The sequence below is a fragment of the Vulpes lagopus genome, chromosome 21 (genome assembly GCF_018345385.1).
Source record: "Vulpes lagopus strain Blue_001 chromosome 21, ASM1834538v1, whole genome shotgun sequence".
In the NCBI taxonomy this organism is placed as follows: domain Eukaryota; kingdom Metazoa; phylum Chordata; class Mammalia; order Carnivora; family Canidae; genus Vulpes; species Vulpes lagopus.
In genome coordinates, this window is record NC_054844.1 from 42,270,583 (window position 1) to 42,293,553 (window position 22,971).

The following is a 22,971-nucleotide window of genomic DNA, read 5'->3' on the forward strand; positions in this document are numbered from 1 at the left end:
TCTGCCTGTCTCCAGCATTTCAAAAGGCAGGCACTGCCTTTGGTTTGGGAGAACTGATTGGACCAAAAAAAATTGTGGGGGAGGAAAAGAGTCTTCCTTCCCTAAGATTTATACTTGACCTTACTTCCTGCAGAGCCACCAAAGGCACCTGAAGGATGTCTTCCTCGTTATCCTCAGACTTGCCGAGTGGGAATTTTAGGCATCAAGCAAAACCATACATCATTGGCTCAGCAAACATTTACTGGGGGCGCCTGGGTGGCTCAGCTGGTTAAGCATCTGCCTTCTGCTCAGGTCATGATCCTGGGGTCCTGGGATTGAGTTCTGTATTGGGCTAAGGGAGAACCTGGACTAGATGTGAGAAGTCATTTGGTCCAACCTCCTTGTTTTACTTTAATAGTGACAGTGAACAAATGAACCAAGAGAGATCTAATAACACAGATTCCAAAACCTAGTCACTACCCCTCAATTTCTATTTAGAATGTACTTAAAATTACATAATATTAGCAATATACCAACAGCCCAGTGGAAGTATTTGGAAGTATTTGGAATGTGCTTAAAAAGTATAGGTCCTAGCCTGGCCAATAACCCTCTGGGAGATTTGTTGGGAACAAGAAGCTCAGGGTTGGGATGGCTCTATTGGAGGAGTTAAAGTCACCCCTTGGTGAGGCTTTTCTTCACTTCAGTCTAAGCTCTACCTAGACATACTGGATTTTACAATGCCTCGGTCACTATTTTAGGGACTAGTTGAAGTGGTTCAGTGGGATCTAATTATGTTTTTCACTGTCCGTGGGTTCTTCATGATCTACCCCTGCCTGTCTTTCTGACCTTTGCCTCCTCTTCTTTCCTCTTTTACCTTGCTCTGGTCCTCCTGGCCATCCTTTTGCTTTGGAATTCGCACAAGCCCACTGTAAGGCCTGTGCACTTGATCTTGCCTTGTCCTGAAATGTTCTTCTCATGGCCTCTCCTCATCATTCAGATATTGCCTCTAACCATCTTAGCTACAATCTCACTTCTCCATCCTACCCTTTACCCCAGACACTTTACCATTTTTTTTAGAGAAAGAGAGACGATGCACAAGAGTGGGGCATGGGGGTACAGGGGGAGAGGGAGAAAGAAAGAGAAAATATTTTTTTTTAAAAAAATTTTATTTATTTATTCATGAGAGATAGAAACAGAGACACAGGCAGAGGAAGAAACAGGCTCCTCTCAGGGAGCCTGATGCAGGACTTGATCCCCAGATCCTGGGATCACACCTTGAGCCAAAGGCAGACGCTCAACCGCTGGAGGCACCCAGGCATTCCGAGAAAGAATCTTAAGCAGACTCCACACCCAGTGTGGAGCCTGATGCCATGCTTGAGCTCATGACCCTGAGATCATGACCTGAGCTGAAATCAAGAGTTGGATTCTTAACCGACAGAGTCACCCAGGGGCCCCTACCATGTTTTTATTCATAATAATTATCAGTACTTGAAATAATATGTTATTGTTTTCACGATGTCTGTCTCCACTAACTAGAATATGTGTCTTGAGGATAGGGACCTTGTGCTGTTCACTACTGCGTCCCCAGCCCTTGGGACAGGACCTGGCACAGTTAGGTGACTCCAGCATGGGTTGGTCTCAGTGGTGTACTACAGGGAACTAATTAACATACTAGAGTGGAACATCATTAGTTAACAGATGGTATTTTATTAAGATGGTATTCAATTTAGTCATTTTCACACTTTATAGTTTTCATTGATAATGTCAGAGGTTTGGAATCCCACATCTTAGCAGATGACTTCTTCTGGCTCTGTATTTCTGTTTCGATAAAGTTGCAAGATGACTACATTATGTTCAGAGATCTGCCAGTAGAAACGTCCTGAGATGTGCATGAGTTAATATAGGATGGGATGAGGATAGGGGGTGTGATTCCTCCAGATACTAAATGTTTTGGCCTCCTACCTCTCAACCTTCTAATAAATCTCTGATCAGCTTTCCCTCTAATTCTGTTCCTTTTTTTTTTTTTCTTGAAGTAGAGTTAACATATAGTGTTATGTTAATACAATATAATGATTCAGCAGTTCTGTACAGTACTCAGTGCTCATCATGATAAGTGTACTCTTAATCTCCTTTATCTACTTCACCTATATCACCGGCTCCCTTTTGTGAACCACTAGTTTGTTCTCTATTTAAGAGTGCACGTGTGTGTGTGTGTGTGTGTATGTGTGTGTGTGTGTGTGTGTGTGTGTGTGTGGTTGGTTGGTTGGTCTCTTTCATCTTTGTTCATTTGTTCTGTTTCTTAAATTCCACATAGGAGTAAAACCATATGGTATTTATCTTTCTCTGATTTATTTCACTTAGGATTGTACCCTTTAGGTCTATCCATGTTATTGCAAATGGCAAGATTTCATTCTTTTTTATGGCTGAGGAATATTCCATTGTTTGTGTGCAAATTGATGCAGCCACTGTGAAGAACAGTATGGATGTTCTCCCCAAAATTAAAAATAGAATTACCATATGATCCAGTAATTCCAGTACTGGGTATTTACCCAGAGAAAACGAAAACACTATTCAAAAAGATATATGCATTTTTTTGCATATTTATTGCAACATTATTTATAATAGTAAAGATGTGGAAGCAACCCAAGTGTCCATCCATAGATGAATGGATAAATAATATGTGGTATATATAATCCTGTTTCTTTTTGTTTTTCTTTATCACTTGGGAGTTTGGAAGGCAGGAGAGGACAAAGAAAAGGAGAGAGAAATAGAGAAAGGAATGAAGGAATGTAGAGCAGCACTCCAAGGCATATTAATTAACTTCACGTGTAAGTAGTGGAGTCCAATTTGGGACCTTGAGAAGCTTGCAGATGATGAATAGTTGGAGGTATTAATTCTAGCTCAAGGTGTAAAATAAGTGCATAAGAGAATGCTAGCCAAGGGCTCTGGGGGTTTAGAGGTAGGAGGTTGCACATCTGATTGGGGAGATCAGATATAATATCAAGAAGGAAGGTGTGTTTGCTGTGAATCTTGTGGGAGCGAGCCAAGTCCGTGTCTAGAGGGCACTGGCACATTTGTGGAATAGTGGGTTGGTTCAGAGAGAGGAAAGAATGGAAGAGGATGGCGGGTGGAGCAGCCAAGGCCGTGGGGAGGAGACAGAGTTGCTGGGGTAGATGCAGAAGGTGTACGTCTCTAGATTTCCCCCTGCCCCCAGAATGTTTAAGTGCTGTGAGCCCGTGTGGGATTTCCACCTCCCAGTCTCGCTTGAGCTGATTGCTCAGTTCTTCTAGAGGCCCTTCCGTTTATTTTCTTATTAAATGTACAATTTTTTCTAGTGAAGAAAAGACTAGAAAGGAGATTGGGGTCTGAGCATCCTGGAGCATGAAGGGTCCTGACTGCACAGAAGTGAGCTATGATCAGAGCAGTGCTTCAGGAGGATTCATTTGTAGGATTGAATTGGTGTGGAAGGCAGGAAAGAGGCTCCTACTGTTGTCAAGGTGGGAGGAGAGAAATCCTTGACATCCTTAATCTGTAGGATATAGCACTAAGGAGCATGGGGAGAGGTGGAAATCTAACGTAACTCTGAGGTTTCAGGCCTGGGAAGTTGAGAGAATGGTGAAGCCATGAACAGAAACATGGAAGAAATGGGTATGAGCTTGATTTGAGATAGAGGATGATGGGTTTGCTTTGGGATATATTGAATCACTGTAGTTAAAGATCTGGGGGTCATTTGTAGAAGAAAACTTTCAAATCATGAGAGTAGATACCAATAAAATAAAAGAGAGAGAAGGGCCCAGGACTGAAATCCAGGGAACTTTCCTTTGTTGGATTGTGGAAGGGATGGAGAAGCATAGTCAGTCAAAGGAGTGCAGATGAACTAAGGAGGCATGGGTATGGGAGCTAAGGGACCCTGGACCACCAATGGGAGGACGTAGTCAAAGAGTCATGGATTTGGGTTCTGCCTGGTACGTGGTGGGCTCTCAGGAAAGGCTTTTGAGTTGACCTGAGAGAGACATAAGATGATAGAGATTTGGTGATTAAGTGGTCCCTAATGAGAGCACTTTTAGTGGAGAGCGGCTGCATGCAGAGGGTAGGCAACAAGGAGATGGTGAGGAATAGAGAAGCTAGGTGGGTAGATTGTTCTTGAAAGTGGTTTGATGAAGAAGGGAAACGGACAGGTATAAGCTTAGAGAGTAGCACTAGATTGAGAAAGTTTCTTTTTAAGAGAGACTTGGGGCACCTGGCTGGCTTAGTTGGTAGAACACGCAACTCTTGATCTCAGGGTCATGAGTTTGAGCCTCACATTGGGCGTAGAGCTTACTAAAAAAAAAATAAAAAGGTAAGAGAGAGTTGTGATCAGGAGAAAACTGTGGAAGGGATGGATCAAAAGGAGAGACTGAGGATAGCTGATGGAATAGGACCCCAGAGGTGTGGGAGGCCATACTCGTTAGCCTGGCAAAGAGGAGAAGCTGGGGGAGGAAAGCAAGCCAGGCTGAGACGGAGGGAGGTCACGTGAGACTGCCTTAGTCTTCTAAGTAAAATATGAAGCCAGGTCACCTACTCTGAGGGAGGAAGTATGGATCAGGGTTGTGGGTTTGAGGACAGCAACTGAAGACTGGAATACTTCTGTGGTGGCAGAAATGGGGAGTCAGCCTGAGATCTAGGGTGCTAGCAGCAGTAACTGGGCAGCAATGGGGGAAGACTAAAGCTCAGTTGTTCGGGGTGGTAGCATTCTGGAAGCTACTGGTTCAGGGCTTCAGGCTGGCAGCAAGGCAAGGGAAGCCAGGTGGAAGTGAGAGAGTATCATGGCAGTCATGAGCAGAACAAAATAAGGCTTATAGAAGGAACAAATGAGTGGAAAAGGAGGAATTGAACAGGAACACTCTTGGATCACTTATTTTCCCACATTCTTCTCTTTTTGTACAACACTTACTATCTCTCCCTGTAACCCCAGTCTCATGCTTCTTATGATTTGTGACTAGTCTCTCACTACTATTCTAGATTGTGCATTCTACAGGGCAGAAAGAAGGGTAGTAGAAACTGGTCCTAGAAAGTAGTGGCTGCTAAAAGTTATTCAAGACATTGGTTAAGCATTTTGTATACATCATCTTATGTGCTGCTCGTGAAAACCCTCTGAGTTTAAATACTAAACTTTTAGTAGTATTTTTTAAAGACTGAGAGAGATTAGCTAACTTGCTTAAGGTCACATGGTTAGCGAATGATGAAGTCAAGTTTCAGACCCAGGCAGGTTGACTTGAGTATTTAGTCAGTTCTCCAAACTGCCTCCCTGCCATGACTTGCTACAGTTGGCACAGTGAATGTATTGCTTTTTTTCAATTGCTCAAATTGTCATAACAGCAACTAGAATCCTTGTTGGCTTTTAGGGCTTGCAAATCAAGTTCACGCACATTATTTCCTTTGATTTTAACACTCCTGTGAGGTTTGCAGCCACGTGCAGGGTGAAGGAGGGCGTCAGCTCCAAGATCTCTATGTCTTTGGTCCTGAAGTCTTTGAAGTTTTGCCATTGCAGAGTTGTGACCCAGCCAGAGAACTATGATTTTTTTCTCTCTTAAATATGCTCACTTCCTTTTAGAAAGGCATTCTCTGGGGTGCCTGGCTGGCTCAGTTGGGAGAGTATAAGCTCAATCTCGGGATCATGAGTTAGGCCCCACATTGGGTATAGAGATTACTAAAAATAAGTAAATAAAGGCTTAAAATAAAATAAATAAAATAAATAAAATAAAATAAAATAAATAAATAAAATAAAATAAAATAAAATAAAAATAAAGGCATTCTCTGCACAGACCTTCTGCTTTGTTCCAGGTCATAGAACTTTGTATGTGGGGGTTCGGATGCCACTGGGCCGGCAGAGCCATCGCCATCACCGAACCCATGGCCAAAAGCACCGCAGACGAGGGCGAGGCAAAGGAGCCAGCCAAGGAGAGGAAGGCCCAGAGGCCCTGGCCCATGGTAACATTCTCAGGAGGAAGGGCGGGGGTCCATGGCTGGGACCTTGGTGAGGCTCAGGGAACGTGTGATGGACATCACGTAGGTGGTCTTGATTCTCTAGCCCTTTTGCAGAGTTTTTGGAGCTTGCTTCCCAGAAGAAGAAATGCCTCCAAGAATCAAATATCTTCCTGAAAAACTCATAGTTCAGGCCTCCCAAATCGATTACCATAGAGGTGAATGAAGTCATTTGCCAGAAAAGTAACCATTCTTTTTTATCAACTTAATCAGATTTCCAGTTGTGGATTTTCCTCACGTGGTCTTAATTCATCATTTTTTTCCTTCCATTAACTGCTTCCATAGATTAGTGTTTTGGTGGGGGGTGGGTAAGAATAAATAAATCTTTTTGATTTACATTTAGGATTGTTTTTTGTTCCTGAAGTTATAAGGCCTCCAGGTGTGCTAAGTATAGCAGAATGCTATTTCTGTTCTAAGTTGAGGCTAGGAGCAGACCTTTCTCTGTGGTTGATTTTCTAGATACACCATCTCAGCGTGTTCAGTTCATTCTTGGCACTGAGGAAGATGAAGAGCATGTGCCACATGAGCTGTTCACAGAGCTGGATGAGATCTGTATGAAAGAGGGAGAAGATGCTGAGTGGAAGGAGACAGCTAGGTAAGGCCCTAAAATATCCTGATTCACGATTTGCTTGGGTAGGCAAACGTATACCTTTTAGCAAGTGACAGGTCTGCTTGCCTTTTATTTCTTCGTGGGAGAAGTGATGGCTGACATAGGGACTGATACTCTAGAATCTTCTATGGGAAGTCTTGATTTTGGCCTCTTTGTGATGTCTCTGGTGATACCTATACCAGTTGACCTTGAGCCTGGGATTGGTGACAGAAACACAGAACCTTTAGGAAGTCCTCTCATTTATTTAGGGCCCAGAATTGTTCGTGGGCTATCTTGATATTATAGGTCTGATTTTTTTTTTAATTTTTAAAAATTATTTTTATTGGACTTCAATTTGCTAACATATAGCATAACACCCAGTGCTCATACCGCCAAGTGCACCCTTCAATGCCCATCACCCAGTCACACAAACCCCCCGCCCACTTCCCCTTCCACTACCTATTGTTCATTTCCCAGGGTTAGGTGTCTGTCATGTCTTGTCACCCTTACTGATATTTTCACTCATTTTCTGTCCTTCCCCTTTATTCCCTTTCACTATTTTTTATATTCCCCAATCTGATTTAGAAGATGCCTGATGGGCCACCTTGGTTTGGACCTACCCCAGCAAACATAGCATAGGTGAAGACTTTTCTGCAGGTGAATGATAGTGTTTTAATTCATTTGGATTTTGAGTCACTAGAAGTTTCATAATTTTTGAGACGTCTTATGGGGATAGCCCAACCTCATGGAGACCTGTGGGAATTTATAGCTGGCCTGACAGCAGGCTTCCTGGGGTAGCTGTAGAGTGAGCCTCTACAGCTCATGCTTTGCCTGAGGCTCAAACCCCAGAAGAGCCCTCGGATTCACCAGGGCCATGTCTAGGCTCCTCTCATAATTGATCAGTGAGCCCCATGAGTGATATAAAGTCAGCATACCTGAGCTTCAGGGAAGAAGGCAAGGTGGGTAACTAGCAAAGTGTGGCTCTAGCTCTCACTAGAACAGCTCTTCCTGGATCCTTGCTATATCCTCCACGGGTGGAGAGGATTAAGCAAGCCAATCACCCTGATACCAAGTGAAAAGGCAATTAATTAGTCTTGTTATTCTGTCTTTGCCAACTTGTAAAGGTCACACAGAGGCTTTTTCAAAAAGAAAAATATTATCATTTTATTTATCTATCCAAACAATATAGATTAGATCTATCTTTTTAATTGCACAAGTAATATATGCTCATTATATGAAATTAGAAAAAAAAGATAAGCAAAAGGAAGATGAAAATTATGTATAAATCTACTACCTCAAGGATAATGAGGAATATAGCATTTGGCACTTTATACATGTGTGTTTGCATTTTTAAAATTTCTTTAAATAGAAATGGGATCAAATTGTACTCAAGTTTGGGCTGCTTTATAACCTGCTTTTTTCACCTATCAATGTACCCTGAATATACAGATTAAATTATAATGTTTGATATAATTATTCAGGTATCTTCATTGTGGCTTACATTAAAAATTCTCTTGTGAAAACTCCTCATTATCAGTCTTTGGCATCCAGTTGTTATTAATGCTTTCAGGTGGCTGAAATTTGAAGAAGATGTTGAGGATGGGGGTGAACGCTGGAGCAAGCCTTATGTGGCAACCCTTTCACTGCATAGTCTCTTTGAGCTAAGGAGCTGCCTTATTAATGGAACAGTCCTTCTGGATATGCGTGCAAATAGCATAGAAGAAATTTCAGGTAAGATTAGGTGAGGGAGAACAGAGGAGTGTCTGTGTAAATTAAGAAGAGTTGTATGGAGAAAGGAATAAAGTAGCTGTGTGTCCTCAGGTCAGTCATTGAACCTTCTCGACCTCAATGTCTTCAGCTGGAGGGATTCTTTTTTTTAGATTTATTTATTTATTAATGAGAGACAGAGAGATGCAGAGACATAGGCAGAGGGAGAAGCGGGCTCCCTGTGGGGAGCCTAATGCAGGACTCAATCCCAGAATCCCAGGATCATGACCTGAGCCAAAGGGTCAACCACTGAAGCACACAGGCACCCCTGGAGGGATAGGTTTTAAACTAAGAAACTCCCATTTCACAGCCTTATTATGTGAAATAGAGTTTCACTCTTCCATTTGCCTGTTCATTTAGCACACATTTAGTCTTTATCTATTTATGCTTGATAATGTGCTAATAAGCACAGAGAATAAAGATAGGATGCAGTTCCTACCCTCAAGAAACTCACCTCCTAGTGGGGAAAATAGTCATGGGACAATTCAAATAAGTGCAACCACAGAGATATGTCCTGGTAGTACTTAGAGAAAGGGACAACTGGGAATTGTGCAGAGAAAAAGGTGTTAAAGGTTTTTAGACATGGTAGGTATTATGGTTAGGCCTTTGATTCATTTTGAGTAAAATTTTATATACGATGTAGTGTAGGAGTCTAACTTCTTTTGTAATTGGGTAGCCAGTTGTCCTAAGACCATCTTATTGAAGACTATTCCTTCTACCACTGAGTGGTACTGGTGCCCTTGTCAAAAATGAAATGACCAAACATCTAACCGGCTCAGGTCATGATCTTGGGGTCCTGGGATCAAACCCAACATTGAGCTCTGTACTCAGCAGGGAGTCTGTCTTTCTCCCTCTCCCTCTGCCACTTCCTCCCCTGCTTGTGCTGTCTCTATCAAATAAATAAATAAAATCTTAAAAAAAAAAAAGAATTGACCATGAAAAGATGGCACCTAGGGAAGACATGTAAGAAATTGAGCCAAAGTCCCCTGATGTCTTCAGTAGGATGTGCAGGGTGATATCTGATGGGGTTTCCTGATGTGGTTAAGTGTTGTTACTGCATTTTGGGAATGGCGTTTGAGAAGCACATGGGTGCACGTGAGGATTTTTCCCTTAGGTTGGCTCTGTTTGGCTTGGCAGGTTAAATAAAGATTTCTTCACAAACTTTTCTTCAAGTATCCAAGTATTTTTGTCTCTCTGGGATCACTTGAGAAAGCAGGGGAGGGGTCAGCTCTGCTGAGATCCTGGGTCCCCTCTGAAGGCTCTAGGGTAAAGTTATTCCAGCTTCTGGTGGCTCTAGGTGTTCCTTCTCATGAATGCGTAACCCAATCTGCATCTGTCTTCAGGTGGACTTTTCATTTGTGTTTCTCTTGTGAAGATATTTGTCAGTATCATCCAAGATGATCTTATCTTGAGATCCTTAACTTTATTACATATGCAAAGACCCTCTTAACAAATAAGATCAGTTGCAGGTTCTGGGGGGTTAGTATACATAGATGTATCTTTTGGAGGGGGCACCATTCAACCTATTACAAAGGCTAAGAGAAGAGAGAGTTTCAATCATCAGTGTTAGATGCTGCAGAAAGGTCAGGTAAATATCCATCAGATTTAGCAACTGGAAAGTTATTGATGATTTTATCAAAAGCAGTTTCATTGAGGTAGCAAATTGCAGGGGACTAAGAAATTTTTCTTTTGAGAACTTTAAGTGATAAGAGAAAGAGGTAAATAAAGGGGGACCTGGGATGGACATTCTTTTTCTTCTTTTTAAACTTTTTAAATTTTCTTTTGAGATGTAGGATCCTGAAGCATATTTACAATATGAGAGTAATGAACCAATCAATATGAAGGTTAAAGATAGAGAAACCATGGATCTTCAGCTTGAATATTCAAAATAGATTTTCTTTTTTTGTTGCTTCTAGTACTTGGGTAGTCATGGATGGAGTTGGGGTTGAGAATAGGTTAAAGATTTTGGGAGGCTTGGGGATATGTGTGTAGGATTGAAGTATAATTGCTATATAGTTCCTGATATATTTGTGTTAGTGATAAGGAAGGTCAACAGGATCAAGTATCACCTGTGAATCAGCACCTCGTATTAATTTTGTATTAATTTTCCATAACAAGTTTTGAGGATGGTTGATAATATTAGCTCTACACTATAGATGGGGAAACTGAGGTATGAAAAGCTTATGTGACTTGCCCAAGATCACACAGAAAGTGGTATAAGTGGGATAGAATGAGGGCCTTTACACCTAGGACTCCTACTCAGTAGCAGGTATTGGGATATTTTTTCCCCTTCTATTGCTCTGGGCTTGATAAATTAAAGTCTGGTGCTTGGTGGCAATCGCTTGGGGTGCTTATTAACTTAATCATACATGTAGGTTCCACCTTCAAATTGTCATTTGGAGTGTTCTACAGTTACTGTTCCTTTTGACAAACAAAGCAATGTTGAAATCTCGGAGGAAGGGAATATAGAGGAACTTTGGCAGATAACAGAACAAAGTGGGTATTAATGTGGGCTTTTGAGTCAGACAGTCTAGAATTTGAACCCCAGCTCTGCAACTTATTAAATGTGAGATCTTGGGGAATTTTGTAATGTTTGGGCCTGTTTCCTGATCTGTACAGATTGTTACAATATCACCTACTTCTCAGAGTTTTTATTAGGATGAGATTGGATGATCTATGCAAAGTTCATAATACAGTTCTGGCACATGGTAAGTGCTTGATGGTTTCTAATAATAATGATTTATTACATGAACCAAGTATAACTTGTCACAATTGCTGTCATCAAATAACTCTTTTTGGACACTAAAGCATAAGCTTACCTCAGTGACCCTGGTAGGACTCCTTCCCCTTCTCCTTGCCTCTCATCTGTCACCTCACCAGATGCTGGCCTCTTTGGGTTCATTGACTGTCAGTTTGAGTGTTCCTGTTTGCACCTGCTTTCCAGACCTGATACTGGACCAGCAAGAACTGTTCAGTGACCTGAATGACAGCATGAGGGTTAAAGTACGAGAAGCCCTGCTCAAAAAGCATCACCATCAGAATGAAAAAAAGAGGAATAACCTCATTCCCATTGTTCGCTCCTTTGCTGAGGTTGGCAAGAAGCAGTCTGATCCACACTCAATGGATAAAAATGGTAAGATTATTACCATTAATAATCTTATTAATCAGGCATTTAGGAACTAGTTGGAGATGCTAAGTTACTAGAGGGTACAGGCTATACTTGTCTAATATGCTTCCGTACTCACTTCCAGGAACAAGTTGGAGGGCTGGGACTGATGAGCATCTATCTCTTGTGGCACTAGAGATGCATGCCTCAGATCTCCGGCAGATCTTAGATTAGAAACACAAAATACGCTAGTGTCGGTTCTTAAGTCAGACTCTTATGCTTCAGATTCAGGCTTCACTACTTGCAAAGTATGTGACCTTGGGCAACCTCCTAAATCTCTTTAAGTCTCACTCTCCCTTCTGTAAAATAAGGATAATAATAGCATCTACCCCATAAGTTTATTGTGAGGCTTCAATATGGTAATCCATGTAAATCCCTTAACCAGGTACGTGATGGATTACAAACACTCTGTGAATTTCAGTTGCTGATTGGTTTCCTGTTCTGTGGCCAGGGAGGGCCTAATCTATATGTCTCCCTGTCCCCACATTCACTGAATCACAATGTGCAGGGGATATGCCTGGGAATCTACATATTTGAAAAGCTTTCCAAAGGAGTCTCTGATGTGCACTCCTGGTTGAGAATTACTACCTTAATAGAGGAAGTAAAGAGAATCCCAAATATGTTCAGGAAGAAGGTGCAGAAGGAGTAAGACTTCTGTCCTCCCTTTACCACTAACTGGTGGGTAAGGAGATACGTATGTGTGGGTCTTAGCTTCATAGTCATCTGAACCTCTTCGGTGTACGGGTCTCTCAGGAGACGTGGCCATAGCCAACCAGTGATGGATGGGGTGTGTCAAAAGGATGAAAGGGCAGAGACTCAGGCAATTGTTTTCTCCGAATAGGTCAAACTGTATCTCCTCAGTCTGTTCCTACTACAAGTCTTGAAGTAAAAAATGGAGTGAATTATGAACACAGTCCCGTGGATTTAAGCAAGGTGAGCAGAGACATAGGAACTTAGCTTATAGGCCTGAGCGCATCTGTAGTGGGACTGGGAGCCCAAATGCTAGAAGCTGGGTAAGCTTTGGCATTTCAGCAGCCTTTGTCTAAGCTCAGAACCCCTTCTGCAGGAAAGGAGGCCCCCGCTCATGTCTCCTCCCTTTCACCCCAGCCTGGATGGGGCCAACTCCATTTGTTCCACCAGATGCAACGTGCTGGAACTGGGAGTAGCCCCTGGTGATCCTCGCTGACACAGACCTCCTGATTTTTCCAGAATTTTTTGGGGTACTTGCTCTTCAGCAGCTCCTTCTTACCTCCAAGGGTTTTGCTGAAACAGTATTTTTGCTTATTTCCTAAAACTACTTGGTGGTCTGTGACTTGGGTATCCAAGGCCTTGTGCAGTGGCTGTGCCTCACTGTTGCTGCTGGTTTAAGCCTTGGTCTCCCCGCCTCCAGCCTTTCACTGCCCTGGCCTATCCTTGACACTATCTAAAACACAGATGGTGTCATGTCACTTCTCTGCTTGCAAGACTCCCTGTTTTATTTAGAAAAGCCAAAACCTCTGACAAACAATTCAAGTGTTTTAAAATGGAAAAAAATTTGACCTAGAGCTTCAAAAACCATCTTTGGGAGAGTTTGGTGTAATGGGGTTCAAATCAGAACACCTGGATTTAAGTTCTCTCTCCCAAAAGCTCTATTGGGCAAGTCAACTTCGCCTCTCTGGGTCTCAGCTGCTTCATTTTTTAAAATAAAAAATGAGGCTAGTAAGACCTGTTTTATCCACTCTATAGAGTCGTTGTAAGGGTTAAATGAAATAGTATGAGAAAACATTTGTTAAATCATAAACATGACAGTTGAATGTAAGGTATGAGAGGGTGATTGATGTTTGAGGTTGCTCCCAAGTTGTCAGAGGGTTCTTTTGGACTTTCAGGTGGATCTTCATTTCATGAAAAAAATTCCCACTGGGGCAGAGGCCTCAAATGTCCTGGTTGGAGAGGTGGATAGTTTGGACCGCCCCATTGTTGCCTTTGTGAGGCTGTCTCCAGCTGTTCTTCTCTCTGGCCTCACAGAAGTGCCCATCCCAACAAGGTAAAGACAAGGACAGCAAAACGCAAGGCATTTTAGTCTAAATGTACAGATTTGTGGGAGCTCTGATGGAAGAAACCAGTGAATGCCAAAATTTAGGATTAATTGGGGAACGCTGTTTAAAATTCAGCTGTGATCTTACTGGGGTTATATTTGATTAATCTCCATGCAGAAGGATTCTAAGACTTTTAAGGCTATGACTATAGAGTACCTACAGCCCTGGGAATGGAGAACTGAAGAGCATCCAAGGGCATAGCACGGGCTAATCACTTGTTATGATGGGAAGCCTGAGTCTTACTCTCCCAGTTCTACAGAGCCGTGTCCCAGGGAAATGTCTCTGAGCAAAGGTATTGATGTCTCTTTCCCCGGTTCTGGCAGGATGTGTATGGTTTGCAAATATGTCCACATTTGTTCAAAAGGCTATTCATGCACTCTGGAGATGGTGACTCAGGTGATTCAGAGCCCCATTAATTACAGAGTATTCAGATGTCCAGAATACAATTTAGACTCCTCTATAGGACTTGATCATTTCTACTTCCTTATCCCTCCCCTCTCCCCATCATTTTCTTATTAGAGCAATGAATGAGATGCAGAAAGCTTTGAATTTGCACTACAATGGCATGTTTTGAAAAACACATTTTTTTCTATAGCAAGGAATTGTGTCTATGGAAACCCTAAGAATTATAAGCACATTATTAAATGGAGTCATACAAAAAGCTTCCAATGCTCATAGTGGAGTTCTTAGGTCAAGGCAACTTCTTTAGCTCCATCATTAACCTGTCTCCTTTTTGAAGTCTTTTTTTTTTTTTAAGATTTTATTTATTTATTAATGAGAGACGCACAGAGAGAGAGGCAGAGACACAGGCAGAGGGAGAAGCAGGCTCCATGCAGGGAGCCTGATGTAGGACTCGATCCCAGGATTCCAGGATCATGCCCTGAGCCGAAGGCAGGCGCTCCACTGCTGAGCCACCCAGGCGTCCCTCCTCTTACTGAAGTTACAACAGTGATTTCTGTTTGATGGGAAAGAGAAATGTTTTGTTATTTGGAGAGGAATAAGATGCTATTTCTTTATGTTTACTTACATAATTTATAATTTCATTCTCTATATGTGTTGCCAGATTTTTGTTTATCCTATTGGGTCCAGTAGGGAAAGGTCAGCAATATCATGAGATTGGCAGATCCATGGCTACCATCATGACAGATGAGGTATGTGTCACTTTGGCTTTTCATTCATGCTGCAGATATTTGTTGAGTATTTACTCTGTTCCAGGCCCTGTGTTATTTGTTGGAGATAAAATAATTACCATTCTGAGTAATTATCTTTTGGGAAGCAGTTCGGGTCACTTCTCCGAATGCCTTTTGTTGGGAGGACCAAACCTTCTGGGGGTATTTCTTCCTATGTCATCTCTCCCTTTTGGAGTAATCAAGGATGCAGAGGAATCCTTTTCTGGGAAAATTATTATTGCCAGTTGGGATATCTAGAGAGAAAGATACTAAGGCTGATAACTTTCTAGAGAGGATGGTTAATTACATGCATAAAAGCTATTTACATAAATAAACTTCACTCTTATTCCATGTAAACAGGACCAGTTTGTGTAAGAGTTAGGAGTAGGAGCTTGGACACTGTAATGTGAGTGTCCCAAGGCAACCGGACATTTTGGCTACGATGGTGCTAAATCTCCACTACATACCCTTGTGAGGCCTGCACTGCTCATGTAAACTGTAATGTAAAGTTTTTAAGGCATGTGTTGTAGTAGGTACAGGGAGATGGGGGTTGTGTTTTATCATCTCTCTTTGGGAAGCTTGTTTTAGAGGATGACCTTTGTTGGTTTTTCCAACCATTGTGATCAGGAAATTTTCCCACGCATTTTGCTCTTTGTTCCATGACAATGACACAATGTTAGAATCTTAGCTCTTCTTTTTTAAAATTTAAAAATTTTTAACTTTATTAATTTATTTATTCATGAGAGACACAGAGAGAGGCAGAGGGAGAAGCAGACTCCTCTTGGAGAGCCCGATGAAGGACTCAAAGGCAGATGCTCAACCACTGAGCTACCCAGATATCCCGAGTCTTAGCTCTTCTTATACTCACATACATATATCTAGTTCTTTTTTTTTTTAAGATTTTATTTATTTATTCATGAGAGATACAGAGAGAGAGAGGCAGAGACACAGGCAGAGGGAGAAGCAGGCTCCGTGCAGGGAGCCCGATGTGGGATTTGATCCCGGGACTTCAGGATCACGCCCTGGGCCAAAGGCAGGTGCTAAACTGCTGAGCCACCCAGGGATCCCCATATATCTAGTTCTTTTTGTCCCATCTCATCTTCAGGTTCATTTTTAAATTATTTTATCTTTGCATTTTTAAAAAGTTTTTAAAATTTTCAGATCCCCATGACAGAAATAAAAATCATGAGGTTTATCTGTCCTTCACCGTATTCTTTGGTGATTGTCTTAAGTGAAGTTATTTTCTGAGGGTTTTTTCTTCTCTGTAGATTTTTCATGATGTGGCATATAAGGCGAAAGAGCGAGATGATCTTCTGGCGGGGATTGATGAGTTCCTAGATCAGGTCACAGTGCTCCCTCCGGGGGAGTGGGACCCCTCCATTAGAATCGAGCCACCCAAAAACGTCCCTTCCCAGGTAATGTATACACATTAGCCAATGGTAGCATAGTGCTGCTTCTTGAGTACCCATCATGGACAAAGCAAAGACCATGTGGGTATATACTAAATAAATCAAGACACGGCCCTGTTTGGGGCACCTAGAAAAACAGAACAGTTATAAAAAATAACTATACCATTACATATCAGCTCAGGTGTGATGCAACCAATCAGGATTACTCTGGGATAAATTTAAAATGGTTTTTGAAGATTTGATGTGGAATGGCAGAGAGGCGGGGGAAGGACATTTCTTGGGAGTATATTGTGAATGAAGCCGTGCAATGAAAACAGCAAGTTGCAGAGAGAGAGAGAGCAAGTAGAGTCCCCCATACTTTTGGACAGGCTAAAGGTGGGAAAGGAGCTTTTGTATACCAGCCACCAGGCCTGGTGCTTTATAAGCACTAACTCAGCCTTGCCAGCAACATCCCCAAGTTGGTATTTTTACCCTTAATTTTACAAATAAATAAAACTATCTTCAAAGTTTTAAGGTCAAGTAAGATTACACAGAGGGAGATTTGAAGCAGGAACTTGGGTCATACCTGATGCCAAAGCTTCCATATTTCTGCTTCTGGACAAAGAGTTAGGAGAAGGGGAGAAATTATATGTTGTTGTCGTTTTTCAGCAAAGTCAATAAACTGTCCCAACTCAGTAAATGCTTTTGAAAATTACAGACAAAAACTCCAAAAATTGGGTATTTGGGGGCTGCTTTTGGATTATCTTCTTACCACTCCCTGCTGTTAGCAGGCAGGACGGAATAGATGGCTGGCTTTACTCATTTTTGTGGTCTTTTGTTAAAAGGAGAAAAGGAAAATGCCTGGAGTTCCAAACGGAAATGTTTGTCACATAGAACCGGAACCACATGGGGGCCACAGCGGGCCAGAGCTTCAGCGCACCGGGCGGTAAGTTTGGGGATGTTTCACGGCTCATACTGCACTGGGCTGAAGGTGTGCAAAGGAATGAGTCCTACTGTTTGCCTTCACTCTTCTCTGTAGTATACTGGCTGGGAATGACTTTCCAAATGGAACCACCGACTATAATAGTATCAGATACTATATTCATTCGTTCAAGTTTCTCAAACCACCTACCACTGTCTGTCTCCCCTCCAGTTCTTTCTACACATTGTTCCCTGCTTTGAACAGTTGCCCCCTTCCTCATCTCCCAGCTAACTGCTACTCATCCTTTGTCTCAGCTTAGGTGTCACTTCCTTTGGAAAGCCTCCTAAGACTTTATAGATGAGGTTAGGTATTCCTGCTCTGTGGTGTCACAGCTCTGAGCTCTGCCTTCACTTGTCTGCTGCCCTCCTCCTACCCCCACCCCCACTAAAGCCCTTCTCATTCTTCATTATTAGTGCTTGACTTGTTGTCTTCCTGCCAGAACATTTGCTCCATAAGGCGCGGGGTACCCAGTATATTCCTAGCACTCAGCACGGTGCCCTGCACAGAGTAGGCACTTAATCTGATGAGCTTATGAATGAATACTTATAAAATGATCCCTCTTCTGTAGCATCAGTGGACTAAACACAGATAAATATGGAATGATTAAGTTAAGAAGCTCCTCTAGGGTAGGAATATAGGTAGTATTTTAGGTATGTGTGTGTCTCAGAATAGTCAATCTACTCCTCTTTTTTTTTTTTAAGATTTTATTTATTTGAGAGAGAGAGAGGTTATGAGTAGGGGGGAAGGTCAGAGGGAGAAGCAGGCTCCTCGCTGAGCAGGGACCCCAATGTGGGACTCCATCCCAGGTCCCTGGGATCATGACCTGAGCTGAAGGCAGATGCTTAACTGACTGAGCCACCCAGGCGCCCTCAATCTACTCTTCTAGGCCAAGATTCTACGGACAGATGCTTAAGGAGAAGGTTCTCTATAGAAGATTAGATGAGATCTCAGGTTTCTTTTGGTGTCAGATGAGAATAAACCAGTCTCAGGCCTTTTGAGGAGGTCATTTATAATCAATTCCATGTGAGTGTTTGGGAGAACATTAGATTGGATCTCAACAATTATAGATTCTCAGAAATGGTGCCTGACATCCCCAAAGAGGATTTCATATAGCCCGATTATCGTATGCTTACTCACAGTATCAAAGTACCCTTACTCACAAATTCACATAGGGTTTGAGGAAGTTCTTGTCACGAAGTTCTGGAGTCATAAGGCTGAAAGGAAGGGTTATCTAGGCTCAGAGCCTCAGTCTATTTGGTAGGGGAGATACTTCCTCTTCCTGAGCTCCTAAAATTTTCCTTAGAGCCCTTAGTAGAAGACCTCAAGACACATGGCCTTTCTCCCATTGTAGCCTTGTGGGTCAAGTGACTTAACACCTGGATCAGAGATTATAGTGCCGTGCCAACTCTTGCCCCTTCCCCAATCTCAGAGTATTGAGATCACTCTCAAAGAGTGAATGTAAACTTGCCCATATAGGTGGACATCCTAGAACTTTCTGATCTGCCTGGACTGCACAGACTAAAATATGTTAGCTTGGGTTTTTATAGTTCTTCATACCATTAGTTGTGTTTCTTTGAGGTGGAGAAATCTGCTTTTTCTACTATGTTGTGTAGCCTGGGGCAAAACTTGGAGACTCAGAGGATGTTCTACTTGTTGGACGGTGAGATATATGAAGATGTGGGAATTTAGACTCTAAGAAGGGGGCAAGAGATGAGTGGAAAACAGTACCTTGAGTTCTGTATTGCCTGACCCGCCATGCCAGGGCTCAGACAGCGTCTTGGACCTCCCTGATGTTGATGCTGATGCGTTCCCATACATAACAAAGAGGAAAGTCTGACTAGAGTGTTCCTAGGCCACAAGCTTCATTCCAGGGAGGATACTCTAGAGAGGGGTTTTCCAAGGTATATTTATGTACCTTATTGGGGGTGCCGCTTTTGGGAAGGGTTAATGAAATAAAGAATCAGGAGCTGCTGTCTCGATGATCCCCGCCCCCATCCCCCACCCCACCCCCACTTCAAACAGGTTTCTTCCAAAGCAGAGCAGACAAATGAATGGCTGTCCTGTCCCTACAGCCCTCAGAGCTCAGTGCTCCAGAGCCTAGTGACCCTCTCCATGGGTAAGTCCTGTCTCGCATCAAGCTTAAATTCGTATCCCGTGTGCTTCCTATCCCCACAAAACTTGAACATCCAAGGTAGTGTTGGAAGGGAAGGGAAGTCTCAAATGTGGGGAGAAGCATCGGTGCCTGATCTTGTGGTAAATATGCGATTATGGTCGGATTTTTATGCATGAGCGAGGTATAAACAAGGTGACTGTAAACAGTATTCAGAAATTATTTTATTAATTTATACTTACATGATTGATAAGAGCCTCAGATCTTTTCTACCCCCCCCCACCTTTTTAAAGATCTTATTTATTTATGAGAAACACACACACACACACACACACACACAGAGAGAGAGAGAGAGAGAGAGAGAGAGGCAGAGACACAGGCAGAGGGAGAAGCAGGCTCCATGCGGGGAGCCTGATGTGGGACTCGATCCCAGGACTCCAGGATCAGGCCCTGGGCTGAAGGCAGGCACTAAACTGCTGAACCACCCAGGGATCCCCCTTTTCTTTCCCCTTTTAATCACTGCTAGGCAAACAGATGTCCTCCCTTTCTATTGACTTCTCATGAATCCATGTTACATAAATCTTTTGTCTGTTACTCACAGACACTCTTCCCTGAAGGTGCCTCCTGCATCCAGAGGCTGAGCAGTCATGGCAGCATCTCTGGTTGCCTCGTGGGGTGAGGCTCATTACTGCAGAAGATTATTCTCCCAGAATAACACCCTTCAAAGGAAGGTCACCAATGATTAAGTGATATTCACATGGTATCAAGATTCTGTGTTGGGAAAGACCCAGAAACACTTGTATCTCGCCCCAGACTAGTCACAACTGCCTATGAGGTCCTGTTTACCTGGAGGAGAAAGCAAAACATAGTGACACTTTATTACAGATTGGAGCCTTGGTTCCAGTCCCCGAGGTGGAATTCTCACACTCTAGGTTAGCCCGTATAGATAGCTCCTTACCTAAGCCAGATAGACTAAAAACAAAGCTAGGTTTGCCTCTCTTCCCTAAGCCAAGGCCCAGATTGTGATGTTACTGCTATAAATTGAAGAATGGTGAATCCCAACTATACTCACCCAAACCAGAGGAAAAGAGCAAATGGGTGAGATAGAATAGCATCTGTCCTGTGTCCACCTATACCCTCATTGCATCTGGCTGGAGGAGAGAAGGCATTCAAATGGAGAGAGAGAGAGCTGGCTGGGTCTTCTCCCCTGACATACCCTGTTCCAGGCCTCATGGGTCTCCTCCAGGCTCCCAAGCAGAGAGAAAGAACTGGCCAAGACTCCTTTCATGAAGGAGTAGCTTGTTTTTTGTTTTTAGAATTCTATTATAGAAAATTTCAAACACATAAGAAAGAGGATAGAATGGTATAATGAACCCCCATGAGCCCATCAACAGTTATTAACACTTTGCCAATCGTGTTTCATCTATTTCTACCCACTTAATGGTTTTATTTTTATGTTTTCTAGATTATTTTAAACCAAATCACCGGTATCATGTCATTTTACCTGTAACTACTTCAGTATGTATCTGTTTGATGAGGCCATTTTAAAAAACAGCTATCACGCCATTAAGAAATCTAACACAATTAACAATAGTTCTTTAAATTGTCTAATGCTCAGTTTGAATTCAGCTTTTTGTGACTGTTTCAGCAACAGCTTTTTAGAGTTCATTTGTTTGACATAGGATCCAATCAGGGATTGCCTTTGGTTATTATGATCCCGTTCTATGACAACTCTATACCATTTTTTCTATACCATTAATTTGGTATAGAAACATGGTAACATTTGGTAACATGGTTTTTCTATACCATTAATTTGTAGAAGAGACCAGGCCATTTGTCCTGTAGAATACTGAGTGGCTCTTTTTTGTGACTCACCTACCAACTTTCACTCTGGTACAGTGACTCCACTCTTAGAAAAAGTGACTCCGTTTGAGAACACTATCCCTCCTTGGTGTGGGATATCTTGCTCTTGATCCGTTTCATTCTTGGGAAGTGCAGAGGGGTCCCTGAAGTCCCGTCACCAAGTCCCGTTGATTCTACCTCCTGATTAAACCCTTGAGTCCATCCACTTCTCTTCCCAATTCACTGCCTCCAGTCTTGCCCGACATTCCATTCCTTTCACCCTTGCTGGATGATCCTTCCAGAATGCATGTTTATGTTATTCCTGTTTACAATCCTTCAGTGACTTGACATGCCATTAGGATAAAGATCTAACTCCATAAAACCGTTTACAAGGCCCTTTGTGACTTGGCTTCCCCAGCTTCTCCATCCTTGTCCATTGGCATTGGCTCCTCAGACTCTTCCAGCCGGATCTCCATCAGCCATGTGCTCTCACCTCTAGGTGGCACCCATACTAGCCCCTCTGCCTCATCTGCCTGACTCCTGATCCTTTCTCCGCTGAAATGTCCCTCCCTGTCCTCTGCCGCCGTGGCACCTTCACAGCACTGTCTATCCCCTGCACTAGACTGCTAGTCCTGCAGAGAAGGGCTGTGTTGTCTTGCTCACTGCTGCCTCTCCAGTCCCTGGCACAATGCCTGGCACGAAGTATCTGCTACTACTTGTCAACTGCATGAATGAATTATTATGCTAATTTCTCAACAGGAATGTGGGTAGTTGTTCAGAGTAGGACAGTGCATGTGATGGGGCTTTTTATCTAGACTTACATATACTAAAACTAACAATTTTAATACCTTGAATTGGTTTCACACACTTCCTCCTAACAGCTCAGAATTTGAAGCTATTACTTAATTTCACATTAGTTTTTTGAAACTTCTTGTTGAATAGGTAGTATGCACACCCAAATTAATTCTTTTCATGCTTGGGATAATCATTCAAACTCATGCCCTTGATTGCAAATAGATTCTGTGCCTGACCCCGAGAGATCTCTTATAAGAACTTGGGGTCAAATTGGAGCCAAAGTATGTCTTCAGTACGGGAAACATTTGAAGTGCTTTTCAAATGGGTGCTGTTCACATACTTTCATGGAAGAAGGACCGTGTTAGAGGCCTACCTGCCATGTTTCCACAGGCTGTTTGGAGGCTTGGTGTTGGACATCAAGCGGAAGGCCCCCTGGTACTGGAGCGACTACCGGGATGCACTCAGCTTACAGTGTTTGGCCTCCTTTCTGTTCCTGTACTGTGCCTGCATGTCACCTGTCATCACCTTTGGGGGACTGCTCGGAGAAGCCACTGAGGGACGCATAGTAAGGACTTTTAACCATTCTGTTGGTCCCAGACAAGACTTAAAATACTGTGTTGGCGGCTAAGTCCGCTGAGGAGAAAATCCCTTGGGCTAGGACTGAGGAGATTGGATTCTTTCTACTGAGTTACTGTGATCTTCTGACTTCATACCAGGCAGCAACACAGTTTTCCCTTTAGAACAGACTTTATTCTGCTTGAATATCAATTGCAGTAGCTGAGTTACCTGGTGCTCAAAGGGTGGAAAGTGATATACCGATGTCATTTGAAATGTAGGGTAATGGCTCGTAGTGTGAATGGGATCATTGTGCTTTCTATGTATATTCAGTACCTAATTGAGTCACTGAAGAACAGGACTTAGTTAAGGACTCCTATGTGGTTGGATTTGGGCACCTGAATTATCAAAGCAGTATCCGTTTACAAGAGTATTAGGCAGTGTGTACACTTCACTCTTGCTAAGATGAAATACAAGCAAATGGCTTGTCAGGGCACACAAGAGAGCTAAGTCAGGAGTGAACAGAAGCC

At 42.6% G+C, this 22,971-nt stretch overlaps 1 protein-coding gene across 3 annotated transcripts in view; it reads left to right on the top strand.

Annotated features, from left to right (window-relative positions):
• Positions 1-22,971, top strand: part of SLC4A8 (solute carrier family 4 member 8) — a 73,937-nt gene that overhangs the window by 16,506 nt on the left and 34,460 nt on the right. For 2 of the 3 annotated variants that reach the window (XM_041736638.1, XM_041736639.1), the window contains exons 3-12: positions 5,803-5,949; positions 6,463-6,598; positions 8,163-8,323; positions 11,304-11,492; positions 12,367-12,458; positions 13,391-13,548; positions 14,664-14,751; positions 16,038-16,184; positions 17,003-17,103; positions 22,277-22,451. In XM_041736638.1, coding sequence (XP_041592572.1) covers positions 5,803-5,949; positions 6,463-6,598; positions 8,163-8,323; positions 11,304-11,492; positions 12,367-12,458; positions 13,391-13,548; positions 14,664-14,751; positions 16,038-16,184; positions 17,003-17,103; positions 22,277-22,451 — 1,394 coding nt within the window. Of the gene's footprint in view, positions 1-5,783; positions 5,950-6,462; positions 6,599-8,162; positions 8,324-11,303; positions 11,493-12,366; positions 12,459-13,390; positions 13,549-14,663; positions 14,752-16,037; positions 16,185-17,002; positions 17,104-22,276; positions 22,452-22,971 lie in introns of all 3 variants that reach the window. The other variant, XM_041736641.1, reaches the window with a different exon arrangement.